Source organism: Apaloderma vittatum, unplaced genomic scaffold (assembly GCF_000703405.1).
Source record: "Apaloderma vittatum isolate BGI_N311 unplaced genomic scaffold, ASM70340v1 scaffold11229, whole genome shotgun sequence".
NCBI lineage: Eukaryota > Metazoa > Chordata > Aves > Trogoniformes > Trogonidae > Apaloderma > Apaloderma vittatum.
This window is the reverse complement of record NW_009734650.1, coordinates 619-17,071: the sequence shown is the minus strand read 5'-3', so window position 1 is coordinate 17,071 and position 16,453 is coordinate 619. Positions and strand designations below refer to the sequence as shown.

Below are 16,453 nucleotides of genomic sequence, written 5' to 3'. Positions count from 1 at the left end.
TGAATGTTTCCAGGGGTCCATTGGGACCTCCCCAGTTAGCCAGGACTGCTGATAAACTATGAAAAGTGGTTTGGTGAGCACATCTGGTAACTCCTTCAGCACTCTTGGGTGGAACCCATCTGGCCCCACAGACTTGTCTAAACAGTACTGGTCCCAGTACAGACCCCTGAGGGACACTGCTTGTTACCAAACTGCACCTGGAGACTGAGCCATTGACCACTGCTCTCTCGAATTGACATGCTAACATCAACTGACTCTTTCAAATATTGTGTTCATGAACACGCACAGAAGCCATATCCAAAAAACTTCACTTTATACTAAATAATACAGCTTTGTACTCTTTCAAGGTCTTTGAAACATTATTATTAAGGCAGAAGAGAGATCCAATAGCTAACAAATACATAATCAGTAGCCAAAATCCAGTTCATATAATGAAATATCTTCATTTTTATACTAGTTCAGACTGGAATTGCAGTCTGTTTAGAGGTTTCTTTAAGAAATAACGTATTTTAAAAATAGTCCTTAATTCTAATATTTACAAATTATTGTTCAGAAACGGATTATTCAAAGAAATCTTAACTCCAGAGTCAGCTGTCACATGCCTTATAAGAACTATGGAAACATCTATTACAATGCTATGACTTGTCAGTACCACTTAAACATGAATTTGATATTTTTAATCTTCCTATTATTTTCTACCCTCCAAGAAAAAAAAAATCTGTATTTACTTCTATTAACCTACATTTAGTGAAAATAACATTTTTACTCATCACCCACTTCCATGAAAAGAATGCATAGCAATTACCTGTCTTCAATCTGTTTAGCTGTAACTTGAATCCCATTTTTTTTCTCTTCCACTTTAGTTATGACATTTTCCAGGATAACTCTCTGATTTTGCAAGGCTTCATCAAGATGTCTGAACCTGTGAAAGCAGAGGAAGTTCTCAGGTTTTTTTCTGTTGATAAAGTAATCAACTTATGAGGTGATAAGTTTGGAGGAACAGCTGTCTTAATATCTGTCTGGACATGGTCCCTTGTTTCTTTTCTACTACGGATGTTCTCTGCAACAGCTACCACCCCTCATATAGGCAGGCTCATCTCACAAAAAGTGTCAATGTATAGACAATTCCTTACACGTCTCACACACTTCTACAGGCAAGCAGCATTCTTAAGCGTTGGTAATTCTGGCCTTGCACGGTCATGATGTCTTTGACAAAGACAAACATAAGTGTTTGAACCATGCTAATTATTAAGTTTCACTTGTGCCTCTGAGCACAATAACGAGGAACTACATGCACACATATATAATATCTGGGCAGACAATACAACTGGGAAGGTACATGCTGCTGAGAGCAGTGAGTGCTTCTGCGAGGGCAGGAATTCCTGTTACACCGCTTGGGCATAAGACAACTGAACTGAGTTTGCTCTGGCTTTTAAGTTTGGACTAGCGTGCAACTTCAGCTGACAGCAAATGCAGACAAACGGTCTTAAATCTAAATTAGCCACAGTTTTAGTCAGGATTATGATTAAACAATCAATGTGTGGTACCTGTGTTCCTTATGCTCCGTCAGAAGGCAGCTGCGGCACGTAAGGGTATCACAGGTCTCACAAAACAGTTTGAGTGGCTCTTGAATGTGCACTGGACAAAACAAGGAAAACTCCCTTGCTTCATCTTCCGTTGCTGAGGAATATAAAGCAATGGTGTCCTTAACAACGATTACTATAACAGTTTAGAAAACAAGTTGTCAAACTCTCACAATGTTATTGAAAGGCTTAATGTTACTTTTAAAAGATGCAGACCTTAGAACCATCTGATTATATGAAGCAGGGTTTGTTGTGTTCTTTTTCTGGCCTTATACATCCTACAAACTGAGCGTCAAAGGATGAGTCAGTAGGAAAAAGAAATTAGGCTACTCTAAAATTGTTTTCTTCTTATACAACATGGCGTTTTTCTGTCCCAGCCTTGTGCTGCTCCTCCCCACATACTTAACTTCTAAATACAAATTTGAATGAAGCGTAAAGTTCTCAAAAATCACATGAATTTGGTACACTAGTCTGCACCATGACCTCGGGAGTCACAAGGCTAAGGGTGCTACCTGGCAGCCAGCTCAGCTGTCCAGCTGTGTGAGCTGGGTCTCACCCAGCAAGCAGTTGATGGCCGAGAAAGGAAGCAAGAGGATGTGCAGAGTAAAGGTGCAAGACCAATGGGATAGAGAGTCTCTTAATGGTTACAAGGGCCTACACACCGCCAATCACCTCGTAAATGTATTTTTTCAGCACACAGAATTTAGGACTAAAAAGATGAGAAAGCATTCTAGTTTATGTGTTTGCATCTTTTTACTTATACAGCACACACAAAACCACAACTAAGCCACAGGTATATTTTCTTACCATTATTTGTCAACAATATGAGCTAGTAATCTTACTCAAAAATGCAATTAAATTTTAAACAGTTGGAGCCTCAAAACCACAGTCCTTATCTTGTGATCAACTCAAGAAGAAAAACATATTGCCCATCCAATCAGGGCATCTGAGGGGGGGGGCTGGGAGAACTTCAGTTTATATTATTCTCTACAGAAGACCCAGAAAACACTTAAATGTCATCTGTGCCTTTTGATTATTACAACTCTTACAGACTTTTTATTTGTTTACAGTCCATTTGGCAACAGCACATCATGTCTCTGAAACACGAGTATCCAACATTTTTTCCAATATTGTGGAATACTGATTGTGGCCCTAAAGTTACAGAAAATTCACATAATCTGTCACTGACACATCCATATTCTTCTGAGTCACACTCAACGGAGCATGGCGTCTGTGGCAGAGTGCCTGCGACTGCTCCTTTTCCAGCTGAATAACTGAGACAAGAAGAAACACAATTTCAAAGTGTGCCTTCAGTACCTGTGCAGCCCTTCAGGGATACAGCCAGGAAGCGGTCTCCGGTTTCCTTGCCATGCCTGTGTTCCTCTGTACATGAGCTGCACAACCACTTATTGCAGCTTGTACAGAGACTGTGAGCAGGTCTCTTCTCCTTACACATGGAGCAGCTCTAAGAACAAATAGTACAATTACGTACAAGGATAACAACTTAGCCAAACAAACTGTTACCTTTAAGAGACTGCAGTTCATATTGGTAAGCTTAATATTTTTCTTCCCCAGACTAATGCAATTCAGGTGATTTTAGAAGTCTGGTTACTGTTTAGGAGTCTGGTTACTGTTACTATATATAGGTAACACTGTTAGCTCTTAAAAGAAATTGGTTGTCTTTCTGAGCTCTAGCACAATCCAGTACAACTGTGACATGATGCAAGAATTATTCAGTAAAACTCTAGGCTCTATTGTACACACGAAGTCAGAAAAAATAATCATAAAGATTTGCTTCCTGTGAACCGAAAAAGCTATGAAACTCTGAAATAAGACTTGTCTGATTTCAGTTAGCAGGGGTAGGTTAAAGGTTACTTTTGAAAATGGGTGGTATGTTTTGCAATCTTAACACATCAAATGAGCGCACATCTTACTTTCACATATACATATTTAGATAGATAGATACTTTTCAACCACAGAATCATACATTTAACAAGTAAATGTATGAAATGTTGAAGCGTCAAATATAGCCCATCTATGATGCAAGCCCTAGTGACTTTAATAGAAGAATTTTCTTAATGGTGTCTCAGGAAACTGAAAGCCTGAAGGAAGAGCAATCACAGTTTTTTGCTGGTTATCTGTTTTAAATCATGGCTTTAACATTAAGTGAAACATCTATATCCACCTAAATTCTGAGATGCGAATGAGTCAGTGCTGATTCGCTTCAGCAAAAGAAGAAAAATTTTTGTACTGCTGAAATCGATTTAAATTTTACCATTGTCTTCACTGGGGCTGGAATTTCACAACAGATCTCTAAGTAAGCTTCACTGACACATGACTTGACTGTTAATAAAAAAGAAGTAAGCAAAAAACTACGAGGAAGGTTTGTGAGACTCTCTAGGGTACTCCTGTGCTCCAGTAAGAAATATGCTTTATTGAACTGCTCTTATGACTCCTAGGTGACTGCAAAACAGAAAAACCTCCTTTTAAAGATGGTTTGAAAAAATAATCTAGTGCTTTTGAAGATGTTAGATATTCTCATTTTATTTCCTTTCTACACAAACTCTCATTGAAAGGTAAGTGATGTGAGTCACAGTAATTAAGAAATCGCAGTATAATAAGTGCATTCTAAAGATTCAGCAATATCTTAAGAATTTTCTTCTTCTCTTTGAAGAGAGTTGTGAATAGATCCCTTCCTGTCTTAGATCAAGTTATGCTGCACTCTTCAAGCATCTCACACTTGAAGATGTCAACACACTTTGCTTGCATTAGTTTTATAATTACCCCAGAACAGCCCATGGATTAGGTTAAACATTCTTTTCATTTTAATAGTTTTTCTGTGTTGGAACTAGATGATTTTGAAGGTCCCTTCCAACCATTCTATGATTCCCTTGCTTTGGATCACATTTTGGATAAAGCAGTCAGCAGATTACAGCACAGTTGTGACAAGTTTTCATCTGCTTTAACTCCCAGCAACAGGTAAAACTACCACATTCTGAATTCAATTTTATTCACGTAAATAATAGAATATTGTTTGGTAACATAGGGGGCAGAAATACATGTTTCCCTGTCCCTCCTCATGACTTAAATTAGTAACAACTAAAAAACTGTAAGAACGGGCCTGCCCTTTAACTGAGTATTTAACACAAGTGAAATCCATCTATGTACACTGTCAATACAAGGCCAATATAGCAATCTTATGCCTTCCAATTACCTTTTGCATCCACTCCTCAATAGGAAACTGAAATATGATCTAATCTTTTTTAACAATTAAAACAGACAATCAGAAAATTATAATTGCCCACAGGATCTAATGGGTAACCATTCAGCCAACAGTCTGCTTCTGTTTACTTTGTGTTAAGAGCAGAAAGGGGACAGTGAGCTGAAATATGATCTAATCTTTTTTAACAATTAAAACAGACAAGCAGAAAATTATAATTGCCCACAGGATCTAATGGGTAACCATTCAGCCAACAGTCTGCTTCTGTTTACTTTAAGAGCAGAAAGGTGACAGTGAGGAATCCAAGAGATTCACTATCTTCCTAATACATTGATTGTCACAGATCCAGTCCTACATCACTAACAATATTTTAATCAATTCTAATTTAAGTACATAGAGCCAATTTTATTCTTCAAATAAAGTTTAAAAAGTATTATGAAAGCAGTATGTCCACTTCTAAAAGTGAAGTAATTACAGTGTTGCACTAGCAAACTGTAAGAGAATCTGTTGTTCAATAAGAATTTGCTCTGTTTTCAAACAGTATTCATCTGGTAGTGTTTCAACAACACAAAAGACACACAACTTAGTGGTTTTCACTTACTTTTGCCATAGCTGAATCACCAGTGGGAATGTCCTTGAGAAAGAAATTTTCAACTACATCCCTTGCAAAACAGCTCTGTTTGCACACAGGGCAGGAAAGGATACCTGAAATTTAAAAAAAACAAACAAACCCACCACAAATAAAACATTGCACACCAGCTATATGAACCAGGAAATTATATAAACCACACTTCACTATTGCTCATATTTTTACATCACATGGACATACTTAGTTCCAGGAAGCTAAGGCATTCTTCAAGTCACGTGTTACTTGTGGGTAGATCTAGTTCAACAGATAGAAAAGAAAAACAAAGCAACAAAATCCCTAGAAATACGGTATAGTTCAGTTGAGTTATTTCAGTATTTGTCAATGATTTTCAAATTCCCATGAATTCATTAGGGCTTACAACTTTGACAAAAACTGAGCCACACAAAACAGTGTAACTTTAAACTGTATTCCCTTGTTGCAGATATGCTTTTGCTTTCTGGTACTTCCTACAGTTCTAGACCAGTTTTACATTGCCAGAGGTATATCAAAGCATAAAACACACATTGCCTAATACTAGTTTTACAGTGCAGCAGGCCATCCCAGTGAAATGAAAAAGGAGTAACATGCTGCTAGCAGAAGCAGCAAGTCAGAATAAAGGTAAAGGACAAAAAAAAAATCATAAATTAAATTCAGAATTGCAAATCATCTGTTACGAATCCACAGGAGGCAAAACATGATCACTCCTAAAGCAAAGCAAAGCGAGCAGCATGAGAAAAAACCTGGCTCCACCTTCATTAGCTACTGAGCACAACTGGGATGAACCTTAGCGTTTGACTGGGCTGAGAACTAAGACTTCAAGAAGGCGTCCATAACTGTGTATCTGCATTTTTGCATCTCTGCTATTTCATTCCTATATTTCTTGGGCTAGGACTTACATTTTTCTAGAAGGTCTAATGTCTTTCTTTATTTTTTTTAAAGGAGTGCGCATGTTTCTGACCACATATGTGCAAACTACTGTAGATGTGAATCCAGTGCTTCAGAGATAGTAGTGTGCCACTCTATTTTTACCTTATCTTATCAAGACTTTTTTTTTAATTAAATTTTTCCATTCTGTTGAGAACAGAATTTTAGTGCTATGCTCACCTTGCCAAGTGATCTGTTTATGATAACTAGTACCAGTATTTTCCATGACTAAATGACGCAAACTCAAAGCAAGATGTTAAAAGTGAGATCAATGACAACTTTCTACTGGACTGACTGTTCAATGTGATTTTCTCCTGAACTAAAATTATTTTTGCATAAGTAGAGTGGCCTGTAGGTTAATTAGAACTTAAGATGTCTATCACTCATCCCATTTTCTAGGAGCTTTGTGTTACCTGCCCTTGGGACATGGCGACCGCTGTCCCTGGCCAGGTGCAGAATTCTAACCCTGAGTGTCTCCCATGTTCAGAACTGGGCTACTGTTATTTTAACAGCAGCTCTTTACATTGACAGAGACACACAAACCCCAAACCCTTCCTACACTACCATTTCTGACAAAAGCACTACGCAGCCACACGTCTGAACACATTCACTTTCATCCATAACTGTTTTGAAGAAACTCTGAGTTCTGTTGTATCTGTTAACTATTTTCTGAGGCTGCATTTACAACAGAACTGTGATTTGGGGGCAGCCTATAGTCTACCTCACAATTATTTAACTGCGCATTTCACACAACGCTGAATGTTCATGTGGGCGTGAGAAGGAACAGGCAATATCCACAGGTGCCTGCGCTACTCAGCTCAAGTCACCCCTGGGAAAAGGGCAACACAAGCAATTGCCAGCACTTTGCTCATTCTCTTGGCATGTACCTTGAGTTTTGTTTAAGCATGTTCTGGTGACAGGAGTTACAAAGAGGGTAAAAATTCATCTGATAAAGATGTCTGTGATGACAAAAAGCTGTAGAAGTTTTTTAAATTCTTGTTGTACTTTGCATCCTTAATATAATGAGAACAGCTGAAAGATATCTTATTTACCCACAATATTTGTAGCCAATCACTTTCATATGTTACACCCTAGGACAACAGAATGCCTTTATATTAGTCACACTGAAATCTCTTTACGCTTTCCCAAATTACAGATGTGTGTCTTTTACATATCCTATAACAGCTCGGTTCTCTAGAGAAATGTAAAAAAGCAGGAGCACTGCAGTACTAAGGCAAGATGTGTTACAGGGACAGTGCCCCCCTGCGCCTCGTAAATGGTGCATGCTACCAGCAGAAGTGAATTGTAGTCCTAATTCCTAGAAGGAGAAATGGTTTTCAAGTTTCCCTGCGAACATCTTACAAACCAACAGAGTTATAACAGCAGAAGAAATAAAAATATACATTTTGATTGATAAGCTAGGAAGCTTTTGCAAGCAGCTTCTCAGATAGGTCTCATGGGACATGCTCTAATTCTTGGTTCAGTTGGTAGGAAACCAGCTACTGACTAGAGGGAATCACATCTAGCCCTTTGGTGCTTTGAATCAGTTTCTTGCTCCCGTAACAGCATTGCCCAAGCAGTGCCAGTTCTTGATCTGACTAATACAGAGAGAAAACCCTCATACTGAGACTACATAATACATCACAAATTGTCCAAAGGGAAAACTATCAACAGGTTACTTTCTGAGGCAAGACATCCAAGACTCACACAGCTATTCCTTAGAATGCCATAGTATAATTTTTTTCCCAGGTTTTAGATCCATGTTACTCTAGTGAAATCAGTTTAATTCCACAGATACATGTGGAGTGAGTCACACATACACACAGGCCAGAACTTTGTATTAGACTCACTACTACAGGTTTGATAGTGTAGATGTCAAAATGTATCTTAAATATCCAAGTGACCGTGAATTATAACAACTTCAAATGTAAAATTCCCTTAAGATGAACATAAGACATGTATAGCCCTTAGCTTAATAAAAAAATCAGAAAAATGAGCATAACAGTTAACAGGAAGGGGACACCATAGAGATAGTGTACTGGAAGTCTCCCACTTGTAGGAGGACTAATCAGTAAGCTTTTTCTCACCTGTCCCAATAGTGAATTCCACATTTAAGACTTTATCAAAAGCACAGGAGATGGATTTGCATCTTGCTAAAAGAGGGATTCCTGGAATGTGGTAGCTTCAGAGATAATACTGGTTCAGCTAATTTGGCTTCTGATTTGATTCCTTTTCTATTTAATAAAAAACTGTGCTCCCTGGAAATGCCCAACTTTTTTTCAATATAAACTCCCAAAAGAATCTAATGGTAACTTGGCATAATAAATACAGAATATTTTGTGAAACAATTACCCTGAAATTAAGCAATATATACATATTTACAAATAGACAGAATTAACAGTTTCTTCAACAATACAAAGTAAGCACACAACACCCTGTTTGTGCTTAGAATGCAAATCATAAGCAAAATATAATTTCCTAGAAGCTCCTTACCTGTCCTCTGGATAAACAGTCACTTAGAGAGCGACGCACAAAGTCACTTGTGTCAGAGAGCGGGTAGATATTAAGCAGAACTACATATGCAGTTCTGAATTCCCTGGAGTTCAGGCTTTACCACACTGCAGACTGAAGTCACTACACTTTTCACAGATTATCTAGGGTTGCCCTCTACTTCAGCCAGAAATGCTGACAAATCAGCAGGGCAGAAAGAGGTACTGGGCCACTACAACGTGCATGTCTTTTTTTCCTCTTGCCTTCTTTCTTGCCACTGCCTCTCAGATTCATTCATGCTTCTGTTAACTTGCCTCGGTTGTATTTTTCCTGAAGCAGTGGAATAAAAATCCCATAGTGAGAATGAATAGCAGTATCTACTTCCCTTCTTGCCTGGGTCTTCTCTCAGTCCTCAGAATAACATGGAGCAAGCGTGTAGAAGGAAAGAGAAGAGCTTTTCCAGATCCAGGTAGCAGCAGGTCTTACAATGCCATTCACTCCCACTGTACGTTTTGCAGATCGTTCCCTGAATATTCTTCTCACCTTCCTACCTTATCTCTATCTGTAAAAAACATCGCTAATTTGTTTTAAGAACCTGTATTTTGCAGACAGTTCATTTAAATATATCCTTATTACAGCACTGTGGGTGACAGGAAGAATAGTCAGAAGCCCTAGAGACTCACTGTTTGTACATATGAGAATGATGCAATTTCTGGATCTAGATAGCAATTCAACATGGAATTACAGGATTCAAACAACAGTTTACATATTAAGAGATTGGGAGCCAAATTCAGCTATGGTGCAATCAAGATGCCCAGATGAAGTCCATTATTGTTATCAAAACCTCTAGCAGTAGCAAAAAGCAAAAGGAGAGCTGTTGTTGTGCTCTATTTTTATATGGAAATTATATTGGTAGGAAGGAGGTAGGAAGATTTGCATTAATTATTTTTCAGAAGTTCATTACCTCCTGCTGTTTATCATTTGAAATCGTTTATGTCATCACCTTCCATTGCTAAAGAGATGACCATGAATTTAGAAAGGCTAGCAAAGATCCCAAGGTTGGATTTAAGCCCCCTTTCACTGTGATAGAATATAACCCTATTTCAAAATTATATGCAGGATAAACCACATATAAGCTATTCTCAGTGTATTTGAGTATTTGATTTATCAGCTACTACTGAACAATCACTGAAGACCACATTGTATCAAACAGATTCCCACAAAGTTTCACCCTGTGAGAGCTGGAGAGAAGTATTCCTACACCTACATCCTTCCAGGGCTCCACTACTTGTTTAACGACCATCTGTAGCAGGCTAAGGCACCTGAACACCTCCAGAACAGCCATCAGCACTAGAAAGCAACATGTGTACAAACGTAACTCTGTGTGTGTTATGATTATAACGTGTACAAACATAACTCTCTGTGTGTGTTATGATTATATACATACATATTTCTTGAGCCCTGAAAAGCTTCAGCAGCAGGTGTTTACTTTGCTGAATTGGTTTGCAGCCCTTTCACATAAGCCTTGTGTTTATTTCCACTCTTGCACACCCATCAGCAATAGTAACTAGAGAGGAGGTTGGGAAAAATGGAAATTCAGGCCAGTAACTACAATAGTCAAACACAGATACCCGGTCTGGACTCTCCAACTCCACACCTGGGATATCCAATATCAGCTTTCAGAAAAAAAAAAAAAAACCAAACCAAACCAGGTTTTTCCATATACTATCCAATATCAGCTTTCAGAAAAAAAAAAAAACACAAACCAAACCAGGTTTTTCCATATACCGTTCAAGTTCTAGTTCCACAAAGGTCAGATCTCTCACATCCCACAGCACTTTATTTGTGTCAATGAAAGTTGCCACACTGCATTGGACCCAGGGAAGAGTAAGCAGACATCAAGGTAGTGATCCTCATATAGTGTTCCTTTGCAGAAGCACAAATAAAGAAACAACTAACATTTCTCAACTTCTTACTCCACCTATATTGGAACAATCTAATTTGTGACAGAGCTGTGGATAATTTGCAGTGATCACCTCTGTAAGTGCCAACTGTAACCTCTCCACCACATATGGAAACTGAGTCCAAAGACCTTTTGAACATCAAAAGCCACAGCTCCTGGTTTTGTTTCAAGGTCTTCCAGTATGGTCACGTTTAAATAGGAAGAACTCTCAAGCTAGTTGTCTCAGAAATAAATCAATACAGTTAATTAACCTATTATTACCATGAGAATTGATCAGCATAAAGAAACAAACAGTGGAGCTATCATATACACCACATTTATGTCCACATGTTGCACCTATTCCTCCGCCCATTTTCCTCCAACAGCCATCAGCATCAGAATAATTATTCTCAGAGAGCATTAGCTAGAGCTCAAGCTGCAGACATAATTTACACTTCCTTGGAGACCCAATTATAGATTATAGGAAACAGTTCTGAAGACAACCTCCCACTCTACAGCTTCATATTTATATCACTAAGCCTGTCATTGTTTCACTTGCCTTTTGGATCTGTCAGCTGGACAACGGAGTGAGAAGGGCTGACTAAGGTTAAATCCATTTTAAGATGAGTAAATATATATATTATGAACAGTTTGTCCCTTTAGAATTACCTTTCTGCCTCCCTTTTTAGAAACAAAACATGTATTTGGTGTAAATGAAGCTAATTAAAGCAACTGGGTACTCTCCTCAGAATCAACAGAGGTGATGCATTGCATCACTTGCCTTACATGATTGCATCAAAATGAGGTTATCTGGGTCCTGGAGATCTAACAGCTAAGTATGGTTTAAAGAACTCTGTAGATGTGGGTTTTATTTATTTTTTTTACATACATAGTACAAGATAAGGCAATGTGTGTTGACATCTGAAGTCTCCTTAAGCCAGTACACCATACCTCTTATGCCGAAACATCATACTGAATATGAACCTAGAGCCAAAGGCTTCCTAGAGCTCAACCTTTTTCTTGAAATAAACCCCTTTGAAGATAACGCTGAACACACTAAATGCAAAGGTGACCAATGCCCAGCTGAGTTTTGGGTGTGCCTCACTAACGAGTGTTCACAAGTGGGGAACCATGGCTATATACGGCACCTATCTTACATGTTGAGGAAAACTGTGTATTTTCAGCTGGAAATAATAAAATGCAGCAAATGGACATCTGCCAACAGTTGAAATCATATTTGTTCTCTTTAATAATCCATTTTCTCTTAGTATTATCTGATTAGTTTGCATTTCTCTAATACATAAATTACACTTCCTGGCATTTAAGTGAGAATCTCAGACCCTCTCTGGTATATCAGAAGCTAACATAACACGTAGCGACAGTTTTTCACTTATGCGCAGAATAGGGATAGAAATTATACAGTAATTTTTCACTATTTTTGTTATCCAAATTAGAAAAGCACAAAATGGCAAAGTGTGTTTTTAAAATAGAATTTCAGAAAAAATAGCCTGACACACAGTTCTATACAAAAGCATGATAACAATTAAATCTACAACTTCCCACAACAATTTACAAATCTGGACATAAAATCTGCCAGGTGTTTAAGCACACTGAAAATTGAGTTGGTATTCTACTGCCCATACCTGAGCAATTGGTGCAGATAAGACAAGAAACATTTAGTATCATGTCATCAGAAGACTTCACAAATTTATCCTGGCTGACCTATGGTGGTTCCAGTTTCAATAACTGACTTAAACAAGAGACACGGATGTTTTGGCTTTGCTACTCTCCTTGCCCATATGTTAACTGAGTCTCTGCACTTGATGTCTTACTTCATTTACTGTGTCATCACAGTTCATTATTTCTTTTCTCCAGCCTTGCTCTTTCCCCGAGAAATTCCCTATCTACGAGACCACGAGGACATAAATAGAGAAACTTCAAGAATACAGAAATAAACTAGTATTAGCTCCACTTTGCTATAGACAAATGACTCCTGATCCACTTGGGAGCTTGGAGAAATAACTGCTGTTGTAACAGCTCATGAGAACCTCTAGCTGTACTTTGTCAATGATCATCAAGTGGTAAAAATTCATTTTTCCCCTTGGCAAACAGAAGAAAGGAGAAGAAAGGAATGACTTCAATGTCAAATGAGAATACATAAAAAGTAATGGAGTGGTTGTTTTTTAAAAGTAGTTTATGATAAAGCAGGTCCCTCAGCCTTTAAACCCACAATAATTGGGCATTACAAATTTTTAAATGTTCAACTTGAAATGACTACTTTGCTCTTTGTCTTCTCTTACCTTTGTATTTTTTTTCTGCCTGTACCCTATGCAGGAATAGCCTTTCTCCTTTGCCATTAAGTTACTCCCGTTTCCATTTATCTTTAGTATTTTGCTAGCCTTTCAGCAGTGATCTCTTAACAGTGTTTCCATTCGTTCTCAAACCTGAACTTGTCTAGTTTATGTTCCCTCATCAACTCACCATCAGCTCAGGGAAGGTGTCCCCTCTTCCTACATGTTTCTAAAATCTGCTGTGGAAGAGATAAAATGGTGCCTCTTAATCATCTGAAGTTCAAAGCCTGTGAAAATACAAATAATCTACATGCCTTTGCTCTTTTTATACATTAGTAATGAGGCTGGAGTGCTTCCCCATGGCAATTACGACTCATTCAGTTAAAATGACTGTATTCTGTGATGTAAGCCTGGTCTTATTCCAAAAAAGTTAGGTATTTTCAATTAACATCACTACCTAAAACTGTACAAATAATTTCAGGATTTCAAAAGCCACAGTCACGAAGTGTTTCTCATCCTCATGAGGATTTCTCATCTTCATCAGTTTATTAGGGTGACTTACAGATTACCCTACAATCAAACGGATTCAGATAGAGAGAAACTCCATTTACAATGAGACAAAATTTCAGTGCACCATAACCCACATAGTCTAATAACAATTATTATGACCTCTGTGAGGAACAAAGAAACTGATTTTTCTGGGGAGAAGGGGAGCAGGTCACAGAAAGGGAGAAGTAAAACTGTCACCACAAGTGCCTTAGAAAGGTCCAACATGTCTAAAAGACTGGATAAAGACGCAGTCCAGAAATTATGGTGGAGCATTTATTCATTTATTAAGCTAACCAAATCAAATATTCATTACGTCATACTCAGTAAATGTGACAGTCCACTTTGGAAAATGTTAAATGTCGCCTGTGTTATTTCTTCAAAACATTGATGTTCAATGATAAACATAGGCTTGTTCCCAATCCACACACTGACCATACAAATCTTGAGCCTCCTAGCCTATTTTTTTAAAGTAGTGAGGGAATAGGCTACAAAAAGTACCTCTCAATCCATCTATTTTTATAATACTGTAATACAAAAAGAACAAGCCAGAGATGCTTAAATATTACCTTCGTACAGAACTCCAAACTCAGTGGGAATACAGCTATATGCTTGAATCAAATCCGGAAGACAGTCCTTACAGAAGGAATGAAGGCAAGGTAGCATTCTGGGGTCTTTCTTCCGTAGGTCCCATTTGCACACCGGACAATTCCTCAAAAGATCCAGGGTCTCCACTTCTGTTGGCTGAAGTCGGACATCAAAAACACAAAGAGTCACAAAATGGCTCATGACAACCCCTTCACTTACTAGAACACTTGATCACTCAAGTGCAAATGAGAAGGCAACAGCAGCATGCACGTTCTCAGAAACAACATTTATTTAGTCCTTCTGAAGAAAGAGGAAGTTCCTTGCAGCTGAAAAATCACATACCTGCTTTACAAAAAAAGAATTATCTGTGCAGATTGTTGTGCAGGAAAGTGTGGTTTAAGGTTTACAAACCATGATCCCGCTATCTCTCTACAGTACTTGCAACTTCTGTAAAAACTGAAGTAATCTGCTCTATTGATCTATTTACAGCCTGTTACCAGGCTGAATTGTCACTCACTCTACATTTCCTGCTATAAGCATTGAAACTGTGCAATAAAAATGATGACATTCTCTGACTGCTTTTACAATTTCACCTCAACATTTTACAGTTATCAGTAAAGCAAATAACGAGTATAACTGATCATATGTCCATCATTTCATCAATGCATGCAGAAAGCTGCCTTGATAAATGTACAGCATCTTCTGCCAATCTTCTTTATAGAAATTTAATAAAATGCACTTCTGCAGTAATGAAATTTCCACTGTCAGGATGACCACAGATCAAATTACAGACCAAACCTGGGCTTCCCACAAGCAAGGCAGTGTTCCTCCTGCCAAGCTAAGCTCCCTGAGGTAAATTGAGGGGTTTGCAGTTCACCTTCCAGCCATGATTCTGAGATTTTGAGAGAGGTTGATGAGGTACAGCCTGCAAAGGGAAATTTTCGTAAGTTGTATCAGAGGAAAAGCAAATACAGTACCTTCTCCCTTGGAATGACCCTTCCAGCTGACCCAAGCTCCTGAGGTCAAAGCCCCACGTAACACCCATTGCCTTGGCACAGTGCCCTTGCTACCAGTAGTATGTAACTCACAACTATGATCTTCAGATTTCCCCAGCACAGAAGAGCAGCAGCTCATAGTTAGCACTATGTATTCTCTTGAGGGATTCTGTCTCAGGACAGAGTCCAGTGGAAGTGGTTAGTAAGCAGATCTTTTTTTTTTTTCCCCTACAATGCAAAAAAAATATAAATGTGTCAGAAATTCACAACCCAGTAAAGTGTTGCATCCTGAAGTCATAGCTACCTGAAGTATGTTTTTTTAAAAGGACCATGTATTAAAGTCTGCATCGTATTTCATCCCCAAGTACCATTCTAGGAACAAATGAAAATACATAGATATCTACCAACTTTACTGAATTCACTTCAACAAATTCAAACATACCACTAAAACTTATGATTGTATTTTCAAAACCAGAGGTCCCTTTAGAAATGAGCTGTGGCAATTGTACCTGTGGTTTAACTAATAACACTGTATTGCTGCTCACTTTTTACAGTGCATCTTCACTGACTATCTTTCAGAGGCAAATGTCATTAGAGCAGCACAACTTCTCAGCTTGCTCCATCTCTGTTGTTTCTGGCAACTACTGTTGCTAAGAAGACAAACCAGCACCTACAAAAACATGTCATTTCTGCAGTAGGAAGTTGAGGTCTTAGACTACCACATTGTTTAGGCAAAGAAACCACAGCCCAGGACCAAAGCATCCATGCACAGAGAATCAGTGCAAACAAAGCCTAATATTGGGAAATGCTGCCACCATCATAAAGACCAAACCTGTGGCTGAATGAGGAGAAGCAGGTTAGCGCACATTTTAAATTATACTTTCTGCATAACATACGAAATTGCGCACAAGTGTTTTGGTAGGAGGGGGAAGGATGAAAGTGATAAAAAGCGTTTAAAATTTCCTGTTGAGACGGGTATACAAATCACATGTCAGACAGCTACGTTACCGGTGACTTGGCTACGCTGATGGAAAACACCAAGTCATGTAGCAGTGATTACAAATTAAAACTTAACTGCATTTGAGGACGTGTGGCGAGGGCAGTGAGGCAGGACAGGGATGGATGAAGATGGGGAGAGCCGAGGAGGCAGCCGGCAGGCTGAGCCACACCTGGAACAGGAATAAAAGTGCTGGGCTTTAGGTGTGTCAGCCCAGATGAGGGCAAAGGAATGGCACTGAGGCACGAG

General features: G+C 38.5%; 1 protein-coding gene across 1 annotated transcript in view; it reads right to left on the bottom strand.

The window, feature by feature from the left end:
* TRIM66 (tripartite motif containing 66) overlaps nt 1-14,413 on the bottom strand; it is a 38,329-nt gene extending 23,916 nt beyond the window's left edge. Inside the window, exons 1-5 of the mRNA XM_009876355.1 lie at nt 14,194-14,413; nt 5,405-5,508; nt 2,901-3,048; nt 1,548-1,680; nt 806-922 (exon numbers count right to left, since the gene is read on the bottom strand). Of these exons, the coding sequence (XP_009874657.1) occupies nt 806-922; nt 1,548-1,680; nt 2,901-3,048; nt 5,405-5,508; nt 14,194-14,413 (722 nt within the window). The remainder of the gene's footprint in view (nt 1-805; nt 923-1,547; nt 1,681-2,900; nt 3,049-5,404; nt 5,509-14,193) is intronic.
* Between the last annotated feature and the right edge of the window lie 2,040 nt (nt 14,414-16,453).